Consider the following 18,658-nt stretch of genomic DNA (forward strand, 5'->3'; position numbering starts at 1 on the left):
GTTTTTTTTAAATGTGGGTCAACCCGCTAAAAATCTGTGTTGACCCCATTTCCGCTTCCCGCAGGAAGGGCAGCCCGTCTGTTACTTTTATCTGAAGCGTTACGTCATGGATGTTGAAAAATCACTTGGGGTTTAGCGTGTTCACCCGGGTCTGCCGAGCCGAGGTGATACAAACTTGAACTTTATAAAAAATATAGTTTGAAAAGGCCAGAAAAACCAGAGTGTAAAAGAACCAGGCAGCAGTGGAAAAAAATACCAGGCCCAAGAAAATACTGAACTCAGCAGTTGGTAAAGTCCCTGGAGGGTCGTTCAGCCTCTGAACTCACCCCGAGGCTCAGATTCTTGCTCAGTTTTTGCAGTAGCAAATGTAGAAATGTAGTTTTCCATAGCTGGCAGGGTCACAACTTTTGGTGTCCTGTAGTGGCAGATACTGACACATGGATTGTTGTTGGATTGTCTCCAGCTGTCCCTGACAAAGTAGATAAATTAAGGTATGTCTAATGTACCACTAAGTTTAGATCTGGTGCGGATGAAAGGGGAAGGCCAATGTCTAATGTAAGTTAATGAAAGCTAGTGTAAGCCTCTACACATCTGACAACTTTGAAAAAAAACAGAAGTGTTGCCGGAGGTCACCCATGGCCCAAGGAAGGGAGGGGCCAGGATGTGACGTCTGTAGGTTTTTTAAAAAACATAACCATGAATGGTTAAAGACACGGGCATGTTTGAAGCTCTGAGAATAATGGTGGCAAGGCCAGATTGATCATAATGAAAGGGGGACGGTCCAGGGGCGTGGAAAGCCACCTGGACCTAAAATATATAAGCTGAACGATCAGACAGTGTGTTTCAGTCTACCCTGGGGTAACTCAAGGTGTTTGTGACTCCAACTGTGAGTGTCCTTTACAGATAGTTAGTAAGTTCAGCATAAATCTAAGAAAAGGTAGTCGCCCACTACAGTTCAGATTGGTTCAGACAAACTCAAACAGTCTTCAGAGCTCAATGATGATTTCAAAAAGCAGGTACATTAAAATGAAGTGAGCTCCAGAGCTCATCTGAATCTAAAACTAACTAACTTATACTAAAGTAGGCCTCCAGTTGTTAAGTAACTATGCTGTTACAGTCCAACACTACAAGCTAAATCTCTGCTATATTCCTGTTACATCAACAGTGCAGTGATTGGTAAGAAAATGTCTCCTTTCATTCAAAGAGCAGTGTAAAACTGGAGATGGTTGGAAAGGTGCCACTTCAGCGTGAAGGCAGTGTTTTGATATTTAAATCAACCACACATCAGACAGGTCGCCAGCATTTATCACCTTCTTTGCACTAAAAGGATTTGTAGGGATTGTTTGTTCTGGCTCGTAAATGCCCTGCCCCCACAACACGGTAGTTTATCAATGCATTACCATACATACCCCTTCTCTGGCTAAAGGCCCAAAACAACCCAACTTACACCCACATCTGGGTCTATACATCAACACACCTGACAGTTATTACCTTTTGGGACTCAAAGCCAAGGATGAGACGGGGGGGGGGGGGTGGCTAACATAAGAAACACAACAAACAGGCATAACTCCTGACATCTGTCCAAACTGGCACCAGGATTATGTCCAAAACAACATTCCTGGCCTGACCGGTGATATAAAGAGTCTTAAAGGATGTCCCATGTGCAGTATTTTTACTACAAGTCTCTCTATTTTATTAATTAAAAACATTAAAAAGTGGGAATGCAAGAATGTGATTTTATTTCATGAATATTGATTGGCCGGCAAGCAGCTCGTGCGAGTCGTGAGTGTGAAACAACAACCTTTCTATGGATCGAAACGCTTTGACATGATTGTGGTTATAGTTAAAATTAAAAGTTTCCGAAGTGTTAGTGAATTATTATATATTTTACTTTATAAATGGCAGGAATGAGTTTTCAAATTCAGGACTTTGATCACAGTGTCAACAGTAGCACTGTCTTTCAGATCAAATTGTACTGTGACACGACACACATCAGAAACCACAGTCTGTCAATTTGTTTGCAGTCTGCACAGTGTGACTGTGGTTGTCTTGGAGGCGGCACCGTTCATCTCCACCGCTGCCCCCAAAACAACGCTTGACTGTGCAGACATCAGAGCGTGACCTCAGGTCAACTCGACCTCCTGGGTGAGCACAGTGTGAGATGTGTGGAGACACATCTATGACTGAACCTGTGAGACTAAACAGATGGAAATGCCTTTGACAGTGCATATATAAATACGTGATAACGTCTCGTAGATGCAGTGTTTTGATGCAAACACATATCACCACTGGGTTAAGTGTTATTTCATCTGGAAGATGAGGAAGTCTCAGAGATGCTGTCGTTTCTTCAGCCCTGTCCAAACACCTCTGGGTCTGAGGTGAGAAACATGTCTGCTGTCTGCTATCCTAATACAGTGTGTTCAGATTTAATCCCGAGTTACAGGAGATAAACCATGTAAATTGAGTGTAGAGTGCTGATCATCTCCTGTAGAGGAGAGCCTTTTCTCATCTGGGTCCTGAGAAGGGCCACAGACAAATAAAAATATGTCATCCACCATTAGAACCAATCCTCACCTCCAATAGATAGACTGTTCAGGCCTCTACCAGCATAACAGCACGAGCTTATTACACATCCTTAAACTCACATCTGGGTTTATCATTACTGGATGTCAGGCCGGTGGGGGTCTACAAACAAATGGCATTTATGGCATCCACCTACACACACACACACACACACGCAGGCACACACAATTCCTCTTTGTTGACTTATTGCGTTTGCAACAGAACGGTGTGTGTGTGTGAGAATAAGTGTGTATTATCTAATATAGTCCGTTGTCAGAGGTAGACATCCCAGTCTCAACATGCACATGCATGCAGTTAAGATTTTCACAGGAAAATTTATTTTTGCATTAATGTGGGACAAAAAACTGAAATGATTGACATGTAGCCTCAGTTTTAGCCATTTTCTGTGAATGAATCATAAATGAATGGTCAAAACATGTACTGCTCTGCACTAGTTGATTGAACATGCACCTATTAATTGAATTGATGATTAAACTACCGAATTGTGTTAACTCAAAGTGAAATATAACCACAAATGTACGAGTGAAATCATGTGACTAAATGTACCACATTTTGTATTAATGTTGTTAAAAGGGATGCGGTCAGCAGGGCAGCAGAACAGCAGAATCCTGGAGATTATTTCCTTTTTCACCGGTGACGTTTTGAAACTCTGTTTTGGACAAACAAAGATTAAGAAGTCGATACAAGACGGTACGAGTCAGCAGAGTGAGCAGGTCTGGGACTAATTGCTGAGTGACTTATTATTAACAGACAATACCTGTTAACCTCACAGACTGTGACGGGTCAAAGGTCAAGAGTGCTCTTGGAGGAATGGGGACACATGGTGAAAACAAATGCAGCCCTGAGCCATTTGTGAATCCTTTCACAAATAATTTAATAAGATAAATTGTATTATCTTTAACACTTTGGCAATATTGTTCACATAACCTTCATGCCAATGAAGCGTACTACATTTAAAATTAAAACTGACGGACAGGGGCGGAGAAAGAGTGCCAGCGTTTATATCAAGCAGCCGAACTGAGTGGCCTCCGAAACGCTTGTTTATTCAGAGTTTATCAAATGTTTGCGTTTGTTCATCGGCACTTTTTGTTTCATCTGTGTCCCCACTTTGTTCTCCTTGACTTCTGGTTTGACCTCAGTTTCGTGTTTTTCTTCGGTCTTTTTTCCTTGGGCTTTCCTTTGCCTTCCTTTTGTTGCTTGCATTTTGGATCTTGGACTGTGGAGACGAGCTCATGATTACAGCTTTTTAGTTTTTTTACCTTCCTGCCTCTGTGTGTCTTACGTTGGGGTCCCTTTTTGATACTTTCAACAATAAACTACCTCAAATGCTTCTTCCTGGTCGCCCATGGAGGAAGTCCCTGGCCTTCTTGTGAATTCTGCAAAAGTTGTACATTTACAACATGCAAATGTATTTCTTTGTGTAAATACATTGTGTTTGTTTCTCCCAGCAAGTAAAAGAGTTTATTTGCACATAGAGCGTGGAAGTGGGACGTTATCACCACCACCATGGCCACTCAAGACTCGAGTGAGTTGTAAAGCCAGGTGTGAATTGACGTAGCTGTTGACGTACGATTAGATCACCTAAGACGCATATTAAAGAAAGGCGTCAACAGACTCTCACTCTCTTCAAAGACCGGCATACAAGTCGACTTTTTGAAAGCTCTTCCCCAGGAAATAAGAGATGGTTGTAAAAGTGCCACTTGTAAAGTCGGAGCATTGTGCAAGCAGCACACTGAGCTCTCCCCCCACACCACTGGAGCATATCAATGCAAAGCAGATAAAAGCCACGACACCTCTTTCCTCTTCTGATGACTATTAAATGTGCAGCGACCAGTGAATCTGCAGTTCAAGTAATCCATTATTTAGTTCGATGTCTTTGCATCGTGATACTTCAACTTTCTCAACCTCAACTTAGTACAAAGTCTTTTAAACTGATCAGTTGCTTCATTTTGATGCAACTATTTCTATTTTCATTATGTTTTAACTTCAATGCTTTCATTACAATCATGTGTGAGGGAAATTCACAAATGTCCCTTATGTGAAACTTAACGAGTGTAGAAGACGTGTTAAGAGTGGAAACATTAGTGTCTATGATCTCCCATGGTTTATGTCATGTGACAGTTTTATGGTTTCAGAGCATTTGTGATCGAGGGCTGGAAAACCCAACACAGATAAGACAACAGACTCTCGTCCAAGGAGTTCATCCTGAAGAGTATTTGTGTGACCTTTCTGTGAAACCTCTCCTGTGTCTGTGTGTTCTGACGACGGTTGATATATGAAACATAAACTAGGGGATTCACGTGCATGTTAAATTTATGTTAACCTGTGGAGACAGTGGAGATGATGGGAGTGTTATTCTAAGTGGTCCAGATGTAACCTTGTGACCGCTACACTCCCTCTCTTCAGTCAACATCAGTGCACTGCTGATGTGTGACTCTTGCGAGCAATTAAGGAATTTTTAGCAATAAAGAAATATTGTGTCGAACTTGGCGTTTGACCAACTCTCATCTGCACTAGACAAGGACTAAGTACAATGTCCTTTATACTTGCATTTGTGTACGGCAGGAGTGTATGGATCTCAACTTTTCTGACAGTGATCATGATAAGTTCAGACTCCTCAGGTCATTTGCAAAATCACATCAGTCCGGGCAGTTGGGCAATAACAGGAAACACAATCTTTCTCACCAAACGGAAACCCAGATCTGAAATCTCAACATTTTTATGTTTCGCAAGTCGAAGATTGTCCCGGCAGTTTTGTAATCAAACTCCGACAATGGGGAACAAGATAAACATCTTTTACAGTATTGTCACACTTTTAATGCTCAGTGTATAACAGTCATTTTAAATTCACAATATAAACCAAACCATTTTTCACAGATGTTTTGTTTTGGCCTTTATTTGACAGAGTGAGGTAGAAGCGAGACGGACAAGAAATGGGGCGGAGAGAACAAAGGTCAGCAGCTGTGGCGAAACCAGTGACATTGTGGTTACACGGCGTGTTGCTGTAACCATCCAGCTAACAAGACGCTCCAACAACACCAGTTTAAGTTAGAGACAAGGGGAGGAGACAGATTTAAAAAGGCTCTTACAAAGAAAATTGTTCTGGATCCAGACACTGAGAGCTACCCAGTAGTTTGAACAGGGAACTAGAACAGAAAAAGTTACTTCTGGCATTTGAGAAATGACTAATTGATGTTTTTTCTGAGTGTATTGACATGTTGTTGTTGTACGTTTGTGATATTTTCCTGCTAAACATTCTCAGTCTTTTGATTTTAAGTGCTTAATTATGTGACTACCAACCTGCTCATGCTGATCATGTGACAATTTAACACCTGAATAGGCTGTCATGTGGTTATCTAGACTGATCATGTTACCGCTTACCTGCCTGCATTGATCCTGTGACCATGTGATCATGTGACTGTCTGCTAACCTATAAATGTAAGAGCCCAAAGGCGGCCATTTTTTTACTGCCCTGATGAAGGCCTTAATGGCTGAAATGTGCAGGCATGTTTTTACTGATGTTGTGATTCAACAGCCATGATTAATGAAAGGCTTTTTAGCTTATTACGCTCTTTAGTTTTCCATTTTCCATAACCGAGCAGCACTCCTTGCATACTGTTTTTTTAACTTTTTTAGGGACGTTGTTAAGCATTTTCTATAATCTTGACAGCTCAAGTGGTGAGGGAGACTCAGGAGATGTGATGCCTTACACTGAAGTGTTCAATGACGCCAGATCGAGGAGTAATGGCCCACCAGTACAAGTGTATACACTTCTATACATCTCCTGTTCACAGAGTATTTAACCCAAACGAAGGCTGTCCCTGATCATCTCCGAACCCCCTACGGGTTATGATTAATGGAGACATGCTCACCTATGACATGTTGAGATTGATAGAGTATACCGAGTTTGGTCTAAAGGGGAGCCGGTTCAGCTCGTCTGTGAGATACAGAGAAACCTAAAACCTGGAGGAACAGGAATGTAACCTTGGTTGGTAGGAGATGGCTCGCCTTAGCACACCAGCTGTCAACACGACGGTTCCTCCTCCAGTCTACGAATGAAAATATGGCTAAGGAGGGGAGAGGTACCTCAGTGTAACTCTACTGTCAGAGACAAACACATGTGCTAATCTAAAAGGGGAACAGAGAGTAAGATACAGACATGAACTGTGATGCTACTTTCATTTCCCTCCAATCAGTGTATAAAAAGTATAAAACGACAGATGTAAAGAGTTTGCAAAGCCTTGGTCCTGCAAACATGATGTGTGTTGCAGTTGAGTGCACGAAAATGATCAGCTCCTTTGTTTTTTATATATTATGTTACTGCTATAATTGGTGCTTTGTTGTTATGTTTGTTCTTCCTCAAACCTTTTTTTTCTTGATTTTAATCTACACGCTGCCAGAGTCGCCAACGCACCACAGCATGAGAAAGGCAAGAGAGAGGAGAGCAGTCCCCAGTAAGTCCCCGAGGGCCGTCAGGTAGGGTATTGAATAACTGTCTGGGTCTTTACTCCTCCGCCAAAGACAGTGGACCATGCAGTCGGCTATACACAGCAGGGAGAAGACCTAGAGGGCAGACATGCAGTGATTAGATTAGCTTTTTTTTTTTGTCTTGGAAATTCAAGGGCAGAAGCACACATTGCAGCGATGAAGCACGAGTCCAACTCACCTGGATCAGTGATGCGGCCAAGAAGGTGACGGTCAAGAGAGGACTGGGCAAAGTGTGGCCGCCTTTGATCAGGTGAATAGCGTGTAAGAAGACCAGCTGACCGGGGATGACCAGGAGAAGCAGAACCTGAGCAGATCGATGGTTCGGTCCTGCCATGACAAAGCCGAACATCAGGTGGAGTGTGTGTGTGTGTGTGTGTGTGTGTGTGTGTGTGTGTGTGTGTGTGTGTGTGTGTGTGTGTGTATTAGATTAACAGGCTGCCTGTATTTACATCTTTACCTGAACCAAAGAAAGTGCGACAAGGGTTGAAGCAGCTCCTGCGGTCTTCAGGAACCTCTCCAGGTGGGTAATACAAATGCAAATTAGTAGAAATACGACTAGACTGTATGGAGACGAGGTTTCCTCCAATACCTGAACGGGAGACAAAAGGTGTGGGCGGGGTCAAAAGTGACGTCATACTGACATGTGGTGCAAACAAAGAAGGTATCTGAATTTTAAAAAACAAACTCAAACGATACGGTGGTGACCACTGTGTTTGTGATCGGACCTGTGACACGTGTTGTCATGAGCTCACTGACCAAACACATGACAGACACATGACGCATCACTGTGGTTTCAGTCACGCGTCCGCGAGTCAGCTTATGTGACTGGACACCACAGCGTGACATCCGGGCTGTGCATTTTCGCACCTTGCGCACCGCCTACTGCTTGGTTAGCTTAGCTTCACCTGGGTGTAAAACAGCTACATTGGCTGTTCCACTTCAGCTGCAAATAGCGCTGTTGGTTGTGGACGACTGGGTGTTAAAAGCATCTGTTGAATGTTTTTATTTTCGTTCTGCATCTTCAAAAACAGACAAACAAACAAACAAACAAACAAACAAACAGCAGCTCCGGAAGAGGACGACTCACCATTTATGACTGGAGCATAAACTATGATGCCTGCCAGGTTTGGATCTGACACAGTCTTGTCCAGAATAAGTCCTCCGATACTAAAAAGGAAGAAAACCAAAACCATGTTTTTAGAAGCGCTGCACATTCTGCGGTACAACAACATATTAACAGACTCAATTTTTGAACAAAGCGGGATGCTTTAAACAGCTTCCTGTTGTAACTGAACCTGCTATCAAAATAATCAGAACTTGGATAAGTATGCAGCGTTTTTGTTAAATGGTTTGTTACCTCTGCAAGGAGGTTATCTTTTCACCTGTGTCTGTTCGGTTGGTTGGTTTGTGAGCAGGATTACACAAAAACTACTGAACGGATTTCCATGAAACTTGGATGGAGGGTGGGTACTGGTCCAGAATAGACCCCTTCCACTTTTGGTGTGGATCTTGATAAATTGACGGATCCAGTAATTTTTTTCCTCACCTCTTTGAACAATAGGGCATTTTTTCACCTTTTCGTTTTGGTTCTTGATTACTTCTTCGGGGGGGCAAGAGTTTAATCGTATACTGATCACACCTTTTATAATTTTCAGGAAAGATACTAGTGGTTAATGTACAAAAACTAAAGAAGGCAGGCGTTTGTACCAGGACCCAACTGGCCCATTCTGGCAGCAACCACTGAGGACAGCTCCCAGGATCCTTCAGGACCTCTCCCACGCTCTGTTCCCAGCGTTTGAGTGGCTCCCCTCAGGACGCCGGCTCCGCTTCCCAGGCTGCAGGACACAGAGGAGCCTTTGTTTCCAAGGCTGTTCAGCTCCTAAACTCCCATCCACCTCCCATCAATGCTACTTTGCACCTCATGTAAATACTGTAAATATCTTATTTAGTTTATTTAGTCTATTTTATTCTATCGGATATCGGCCTCTCCTCAGCTGAACCATATTTCTTAGTAATGAAACTGAGCTTTGTTTGTACCGTATAAGGAGTTGTTTTTTTAACCACATATTCATGCACTTCGTTTTGCAGGTGCAGATGACGACATTATCAGGAAACATATTAGACTGTAGAGCACTTACCAACACAGCCAGTCTATATCTCAGACAAACAGAAGTGACCACATCCTGTAAACAGTGAAACTCGGTACATACTCATACGTACTGAGTAGGTAGAGGAAGGGAAGAGGTCGGATTATTGCAGCTTGTCTTGGTAAAAGGAGCTGGACAGAGTACGCTAGGTGCCTTTCTGGTAAGAAAAATGCCACTGTGTGTATTGCAACATATTTAACTGCTTCTGTATCATTTGATTCGGAGAAAACGTTGGAATAAGAGGAAGTTATAATAGCAGGTCAGGGACCACTAGAGAATCAGCTTGAATGGGTGCCAGTAACAGAAAGAGCGCTAAGGCAGGAAAATAGACTAAACTAGTCCCAAACACTGTAGATGAGGGAGCACCAAGCATGTAATTCATGTTGATTCATAATGGACCAAGGTGCTGTGAACACCTGCAGATCTCAGCAGCAGAAACCTGAATGATGCCTCAGTATAAAGAAGTTTCAACACAGCGCTGAAGGAAATGTTAGAGGAGACTGAGATGGCAGATAAGGATGAGATGTATGGTTGTATGTCCAAGAGGAAGTAAGACAACATGCGCACCACTTACGGCAAACTGGAAGGCATAGAGGCGAAAACACAGGGAGGGACGGGAAACTCTTTGGACTCAGCTCCGGCACAAGGACAATCAACACCGCTCCATCAACACATGTGGACAACCAACAGCACAGGCCGGTCCACAACCGACTGCAGCTCAAGTTGATCCTCTGCACTATTATGTCAAAATTAGCTCGTATGTGCAGGTTTTTTTAAAACACTGTCTCCCTTCACATTGCCAAGAGAAGAGTTTGCCTCAGAGAGAGATCCTCAAGAAGACTAGATAGTAATGCTGAACAAAGAAACATCTAGAACAGCTTAACAGGTTACTCAGGTCACTCGTCTGAGCCTGTAAAGAGTAATACTTGTCACTGTGTGTTTATCTTCAAACCTCCATACATTGACAGAAATGTGAAACAGATGCAGCTTCATGCCAAGAAAGAAATACAATCCACAACAGATGATTTCATCCCATCAGTATCTTCTACTTCAGTTACTCTTTTAAACTCAGCGGGTCTCGAACAGCGTCGGAAAAGACACACACACACAGACACACAGACACAGACACACACACACACACACACACACACACACACACACACACACAGACAGACAGACAGACAGACAGACAGACAGACACACACACACACACACACACACACACACAGGAAAGGGATGTTTTGGTTACAGACTGAGTAATGTGCACGATAATCATGGCATGGAAAATATATAATCGTACTCATGAATCAGGTTAGAAATGTACAAAGATTCACTTGTGGACAACTGGGAGACAAAGTCTACTGTTTTGACAGCTCTGTTAAAACGACACATCTGGTTCAACAGAAAAGTGTTTTGAGGATGTTGAAAAAGTCATTGTGCAAGATGTCTGGATGTGCCTGAGATCCTGGAAGCGCTCCCATCAAAACTGGCGAATGGTCAAGTTGAGAAAAACAACTCCATATAAGGAAATCAAGTCTGAGAAACGAGAAACTCAAGACTCACAGGCATGACAAGGGGTGATGAAGAGGTTCAGTGACGCACACGGGGCGGTCTTAGGACCCTATATAAGACCGATACAGGCTCCTTCCTTCAGTTCCTCACACTGGTTTGTTGTATCTCTACGTAGTTTACAATAAACATACATTAGACCTGACTCTGCGCGCTGCTTAGACTGTTGTAGGTTACGAACCACTATTAATTGATATGTGGTCGTAGAGTATGGGCTTCCACATCGGCCAACCTGATGTGTGGAGTTTTGTCCAAGATCTGCGTTTGGTTCCTCTCGGATCCGGAGCCATTCACCAACGAGAGGAGAGCTCAGAGATTCATTTTCAAAAGTTACGGATTAAGAAGCAGATTCATTTTCACTCCCGTTTATCAACCTGACTCCAGCAGCGATCCACGGAGGTGACCTCCACTGTCGGGTGTTCACGTTCACGTTGACTGCTGACTGGAGCTGGACGGGAAATGTGCATTACAACATAACAAAGAGGGTCCGAGTAGCAGAGGAGCTACACAAATATGTCAAAGATGGTTTTCAGCTCACGACCAGGACCCCCACACTGAAGAAAACCATCAACTGGTGTTTCACTGCACACCCCCCACCCGCTCCAACTCTGACATCAAACAACCATCAGCACATAACAAGGCTCATCCAGGGCATTTAAATCATTGGGTTTATCATCGTTGGTAGCAGAATATCTTCAGATGAACCCATAATTTGACAGGCTAGGTCTGGGTCGGGCTTTGTGTTTAAACATGAAGGCCGGTTGGATCAACGACCCACAAGTTTCCCTGACAACTCTTAAACTCAGAGCTCACACGCGTCCTACAAGCCTGCAGCTCCCCTCCAGTTAGTTACAACTGAAGAAGCCTCTTGGAGGTGAAAGAAACTAAAACAAGTCCAGTTGCCTACGATACAGAACCTAGAATCTGACTGTCTGAATGATGCGCTCCATAAATAGCAGGAAACAGACAGCGCCTTTGACTTTAGAGCAGCTTTTTGTCGCTCTCTGCTGCCTCAAGATAGCAATCCACCATCAGCGTGCCTGACCACACCTCACTTTAAGACCGACACGCCTCCAGATCCATTTCTCATATTCGGGATTAGACTCGGGCTTCAAATGTTGCATTACAGTCGGGCTTATTGTCGGGTCGGGCCTCTACGTCATGAGCAGTTCATGGGCTTGCAGACTGCTAATCAGCACCACCTACACCTCTCGCTTCTTCCAAAAATTAGCATGTCTGAACACCTGAGCTGAAGCCGATGAGTACTATATGACAGTGGAGTGAATGCCCACTGTACCCAGTCACACTGAAAACAAAAGCCAGATGTTAGCAGGTGTTAATGGGTTTTTTTGAGACTGTGCTAACCAGCTCTTCATGCAAATATTCGAGCCCTAACACACCAACGTTGCAGCCACCGGTGAGCATCTGTGGCCCTAGCTGTTGCAGTGTGTCCCACATTGTTGCCACTAGTTGGCCCTTGTCTGGGCCAGTGAGAAACATCCATTTAATTGGTGATTCAACTAAATGAATTAGTGCACAAGAAGAGAATCAGAAAAGGAAAGTAAAGCCCCTCGGGCCTGAAGTAGTCACTGTAGTGACATGATTTCACCAATTTAATGCGGTTTCTGCTCATTTCTGTCCTCGGCCTCTTCACCTGTGTCAACTGCTGCTCACTGTACACTGTGGCTGTAGCAGCGAGCTGCTGTCTGCAGCCTCTGGAGACTCTGAAGAGGGTCTTTCACATTTTTCATTTCACCGTAGGTGAGGCTGAGATGAGGGGTCTTCACTTGGTTGCAGTGTACAACTATGCATATCTGTTTTATTCAAAAAAAGATAAGGATGAAACAGATCCTGGCAGTTACAGGCCCATCGCTCTACTGAACTAAGATCTGAAAATAATTGAGAACAGTATCAGCAAACCGGCTGGAAAAGCACACGACAACAAACACCTCACTTAACAAAGTCACAGAGCCTCCCTCGACTGTTCCCTGTTACCTGACACGCCTGTCGATTCGTGCCAGGATTCAGGTATTTTGGCACGTACTCCGACAGAATACACCAATCAGCTACAACATCAAAACCACTGATGCACACAGTAAATAACATTTATCATCCAGAACAAAACAATGATCTGCTGGGAAAAACAGGGGCCCTGTGAAGTAACACGTGTGTTATGTTTGTGCTAACTCATGCATAAAGGCCGTTCGGCACGTGTGATACAGACATCAAGATATCGAATACTGAACTTTGTACCCTGAAGGAACATGCCCACATCGGGACGGTCATCCAGGGTATATAAGGAGCGGGATCTGTGTATTAACCTCAGTTTGCTGTACTTTGTACTAAGTTACAGTAAATCTAAGAATTGCACCCGACTCTCTTTGACTTTTTAAGACCTGAATATTCACTGGCCTCATCTGAAGAGGTTTTTTCCACAACGTATATATCTGCGTTCACATTTGAGTAAAATTCGGTCTGATTTTTCACCACAACGACAAGGAATCATCATTTCAGCACCACAGAAAGCCAGAGTCTCTATTTTAGACTCTTTCCTAAATATGTGATGCCATATTTGATACATGAAAGGAGGCAGACAACATTACAAGAGCTGCCTCTTATCACTTTTTAGATTTTGTCCTTTTTTTTGGTCACAGAGAGAACAAACATGTTAAAAACTAATAAATCACTGACTTTATAAACCACCAAACCCACACTACTCATAAAATGTACAAAGTCCGAGCAGTCTGGTTACATGTGCGCGCTTTTTTGAAAAAGTCAGATAAGAGAAGGAGGTGAGTACCTGCTGATGACCATCGCTGTTATGATTGGTTCCCAGCCTGTGCGCAGCAGCAGGTTACTGGCCGGATGTTTTGAAGCGATGACGACCCAAAGAGGAATCAGGCACAGAAATAACAGATCCACCAGGTACAACACGTAGGAATACAGCTCTGTCAAGAGAAAGGGTCGTTATTTATACCTTCATTTACAGTCATGAAGTATGTACGGGTTCTGGTCCTAACTGATGTGTCAGTTTCAGGGTCACAAGTACCATCTGTTGGCCAACAGTGGGAATTACACCAGACCATCTTGCAGCCTTCATCTCTCTCTTACCCATGAAGGAGTAGAACCACTGACTGAAGCAAGCCAGCAAGGCAAGAGTGATGAGATCCCCGAAGCTGGCTGCCATCGGTGTGGCCACATTGTCCGGGTTGATTCCCAACCGATGGGAGCCGACTATCACTCCCACCATTATAATACCTGGACGGGGTTAAAGACAACGTAGTAATCTTAACCTATGAGGTGAGTCAGAAAGAACTGATGCACTCATGCTTACTTGAATGTAAATAGAGGTTTTGATTATGCAGAAAACAAAGGTGATGTAGCAGGAAAACGAAGCAGTCCCTGCCGAAAATCTAATTATGGGTTCATCTGAAGATATTCTGCTACCAACGATGATAAACCCAATGATTTAAATGCCCTAGATGAGCCTTGTTACAGTCCCTGTGTTCATACTTCACTTCCTACATTCATTTATATCATTGAGAGAAGCTCACTTAACAAAACGAGAAGAAAATGCATATAATGTTATATCATATTAAACTCCAGAGGTCATGGATGAAGCAGAGAGGGAGAGGCTGGGTTTGAACAGATGTAATGATGACACGTGATCACGATGTAAAGGTGAGTGGTTGGAGGTGACGGCAGGTCGTGTTGTTGTTACCCTGCAGCAGTGAAGCCATGAAGGCCGTAGAAACGCTGGCCGAACACAGCAGCACCACGTGATGAGGGGGCATCTTTCCTTCTGCCATCCAGCCCAGCAGAGTCGCCATCATAGAGGCCAACAGGCCGAGCACTGTGGCCTGCAGCTGCAAGATGAAGATGGTGTGAAGAAAGTGTCGGTGGAGTGCAATTAAATTTTGCAGGTAGTCAGGAAATGAGACACGATACCTGTTTGAGCGCCAGGTTCCCGACGATCAACATCCACTTTTCACTGGCAGGTTCCATTTTTCCTGCATTCACCTGACAATAACAGATATATAATAATATATAATATAATAATTAATATATTGGGCTTATATAGCACTTTTCTGAACGCTCAGAGATGATTAACAGACATTTGATCATTATATCCCCCCTTCGGCAGAGTGTCAGCTTTGTTGGACCATCTTTATGTTGTCCAGCAGAACACTGTCCTCCATGTTGGTCTGCTGCAGTGGTCTTCACGGGTCGGTGAGGAGTTTCACACGAGGACAGAAAACCCGTGATGCAATAAGGCAGAAATATAATTCTGAGAGAGGTCGTAGTTACCCTGACGATCAGTTTATTCATAAGTACGTCGACCACTTCGCCACACTCACTGCATTGTGTTAACTGTCATTTTATACTGTATGTAAAGTTGTAAACACGTCTCACTCACACCTCACGGTATTTCTTTTGTAAGAGGTCGCTTTGTGTGTGCGTCACGGTGTGTGTGTGACTGGATTACATGAGTCGTGTGTGTGTGTTTACGTGCGCACACTCACAGCCGTGGAGAGTCGAGAGGCCAGAGTCATTTCCAGGTTCCCCTTCATGCCCAACACTGCAGGGACCAGGATGAAGAGCTCTGTGATTTCCTGGAACACGTCCCAGTTCTGGTCCAAAACACACCAGAGAGACACCACAGAGGCCGAGTCACATTCAACACCACAAAACATCACAACGATTCAGCTTTATTTTGAAATGTGACGTACACTTAGATTAAAATCACCAACTTTGAAAGTCTAATTAGTTTTTGGTCGGTTTGTTTTTTAATTCCCAAGTTTCTCCTCTAACTGATCTCAGTACAGCAGAACCTCCATTCTGCGCCAACAGAATTTCCGGGCCGACTTTACCTGCGTCTTCCCTCTGCACCTGTTTCCACTCTTCATCTCTAGCTTGAAGGCATTTTGGAAATGACAACTAAACCACTTCATTGTTCCCTTTCCTCACCTGAACCACATCAAGCAGCATCCCGGCAGAGACTGTCCCGAACCCGGCCAGCAGAAATGGCACCAGGATCTGAAGCACCATGGAGCAGACTGTCTCAGCAGGTGCACCGGAGCCATCTGCACGCTTTGCTCTCATGGATCCACTGACCCCTGACGCACGATACAGTTTACTCGGGAGCAGAAAGTCCGTCTCGGTGTACTCCTGCGGCTCATGATGGATGCTGACGTCGAGTGGTGAAATATTCTCGTTAGAGCTTAAATGTTTTGGACCTCCAGAGGGTTGAGACGAGGACGGGTTGGATCTGTACTGTTGGCTGGTGCCTCTGCCCGCAAAGCCACTTGGGGACAGCTGCCCGTCTTGTGACTCTGGGACAACCATGGTGTGAAGTTGGGTTTTGGCAGGATGTTATCCCTGCTGCTCCAGTGGCACCGACACTGCAGTTGGCCTGAAAAGAAAACGAGCGGCAGCAAAAATGATTCGCTTTGAAAAGTATTCCCGAGTCTGACAACGAGACACAAATGAGTGGTTATAATTAGTAGCAGATAAAAGCAATAAAGAACTGATGAATGCAGAGCAGCATAACAATATCAGCAAAAGTTAAAGGTCAAAGTCTGCACCAACAGAAGCTCCTCTCTCCCACAGAAAACACTGCTCCTGAAACGCCTCGTCAGTCGTCACGGCTTTAATTCGGTGACTTTGTGACATCACTCTACGTCACCGTGTCACACGTTTGCTTGATTTATGCAAAGCAGCTAGTTCGATATGTAGAAATTAATTTAGCACAGCTGAGTTGTTGTTAGCTGTGCTGGCTCAGGCATGTGTGAGCTGACCAATGAGAGGAGACTGGGTATTAAAGGATAACTACCGTTTTTTACAACCTGGACCTTATTTCTGGCAAAATATATGGTCATTTACTCACCCAGATAACTTTGGTGTCATTCGGAGTCGTTCGGACGAAATTAGATCCAGTGTAGCGGCGATATATCCATATAATGGGAGAGACGGGGCAGCGACACACAGCCTCTATATAACGCATTATCTGCCACGAAACTAGTTAATTTCATCAATATTTTGTTATGAAATGCTAGCGCTATTCCCCTCTGAGTCCGGGCTCGTCCGTTATCAACATCCGGGGTCAAACTAGCAGTAGCAGCTACAGGTAAACAAGCCGCGCTGTTGCGGGTGCGCGCGCAGCGCAGAGACGACATCTTCCAGGTCAGAGGTAGTAGATCAGCCTACAGACCCCGGATGTTGACAATAGACGAGCCCGGACTCAGAGGCTAATAGCGCTAGCATTTCATAACAAAATATTGATGAAATGAACTAGTTTCGTGGCAGATAATGCGTTATATAGAGGCTGTGTGTCGCTGCCCCGTCTCTCCCATTATATGGATATATCGCCGCTACACTGGATCTAATTTCGTCCGAACGACGCCGAATGACACCAAAGTTATCTGGGTGAGTAAATGACCATATATTTTGCCAGAAATAAGGTCCAGGTTGTAAAAAACGGTAGTTATCCTTTAAGGAGGAGGGGTCTTAAAGAGACAGTATGAGAAAGCTGATGCGTTCTCTGAGCATTAAAGCATGTAAACCTGCTCTATCAGCAACGCAAGATAAAATCATGAGCCTGAAAATGAGCACCATATGCCTCCTTTAAGTGAAGAAGCTCTGAAGCGCCGAAGAGATACATATATGACTTATTTTACATCCATGAAAAATCAAGTGTGCGACTTTGCCATGTGTGTGCTCGGCTGTTGAATGAGGCTGCCTCAGAGTCATCTGATGGAACAGATTGCCTACATTATCATTCCTCATGCCGGATTCCCATCAGCAACACTGAGGCTGTGTTGTCTGACGGAGACAATGTGCTTCATTAGACATTCCTAAGAGATGACCAGGTAGTAAACAGCTGAGGTGGCAGAGCTGCAGGCGAGGGAGTGTACAAAATAAATAACATATCGAACACAATGCTGTTGAAAAGCTTGAAAAAATGGTAGCCAGTGTTTATATAAACTATAGTCTCACCTACAGTTTGGCAGATTAGTTTTATAGTCATGATAAAAAAGCTATTTCTAAAAATCAAACCCTGAAAATGGTCAGAATGCTTCACCGACCAAACTGTTAAACCCTTAAAGTGTTTTCTATAAAAAGTTCTGTACTGTTGGACCCACAGATCTGCAGATGTACCAGAGCATCTAAAGGAAAGTGTGGTACATCCAGCAAACACTGTATCATGAAGGATTTCTACAGTTCGACACGAATCATCTTCAACATCACGATCAGAGGACAAAAAAAGAACTTGAGAGAAAGTTTTAATTCTCATATCGAATTGATTTGTAACGCTCACTTTCTCTCGTTGTCTCAGTGTCTCTGCCCACACAGATCCCACAATAATCAATAGCCTGTTGTATATTTACATAGTTTGACAGTCTGAGCAACATTTAGTCTGCAGTTACGAGTAGAATAGCAAAAAAAAAATCCAAACATGTGCCTTACCCTCAGCGTGAAAGCATAGGAGAAGAAGAGGCATCTATTCTCACACTCCACTGCTGACCGTGACTCTCCCTCGTGGCTTCTGTCGTCCTCTGAATGGCGAGCTGAGTCTCCAGTGTGACATTTCCCTAACCTACCCCCTCCATCATCATCATGCATATTCAAGTACAGCAACAGCCTATAGCCTGTATGAGACAGACAGCGGGATACACACACATAGTTGACAGTCCTACGTGAAGTGCAGTCCAGTGCTGAGCCTGTGACTGCGTTACAATCCAGTTGTTTTGGTTGTTGCTTCACATGCAGTGTTTATTTGTACAGGGACAAGGAGCCTACATAGCTTGGGCCTTTTAACAAATATCTATCTGTCTGTAAATAAATATATGGAAGGGCAGGAAGCTGGAAGC

At 43.8% G+C, this 18,658-nt stretch overlaps 1 protein-coding gene across 1 annotated transcript; it reads right to left on the reverse strand.

The window, feature by feature from the left end:
- Window positions 1-5,461: 5,461 nt before the first annotated feature.
- slc41a2a (solute carrier family 41 member 2a) lies at window positions 5,462-18,652 on the reverse strand. Its single transcript, XM_084364772.1, has 11 exons — window positions 18,255-18,652; window positions 15,756-16,200; window positions 15,311-15,418; window positions 14,736-14,807; window positions 14,509-14,653; window positions 13,899-14,045; window positions 13,588-13,735; window positions 8,159-8,238; window positions 7,529-7,660; window positions 7,250-7,398; window positions 5,462-7,146 (listed from the first exon to the last, which is right to left on the reverse strand). Exons 2-11 carry the CDS (start codon window positions 16,131-16,133, stop codon window positions 6,970-6,972), a joined length of 1,536 nt encoding a protein of 511 aa, XP_084220898.1. The 5' UTR covers window positions 16,134-16,200; window positions 18,255-18,652; the 3' UTR covers window positions 5,462-6,969.
- Between the last annotated feature and the right edge of the window lie 6 nt (window positions 18,653-18,658).

Source organism: Pagrus pagrus (genome assembly GCF_965226575.1).
Source record: "Pagrus pagrus genome assembly, chromosome: 10".
Classification (NCBI taxonomy): Eukaryota; Metazoa; Chordata; class Actinopteri; order Spariformes; family Sparidae; genus Pagrus; species Pagrus pagrus.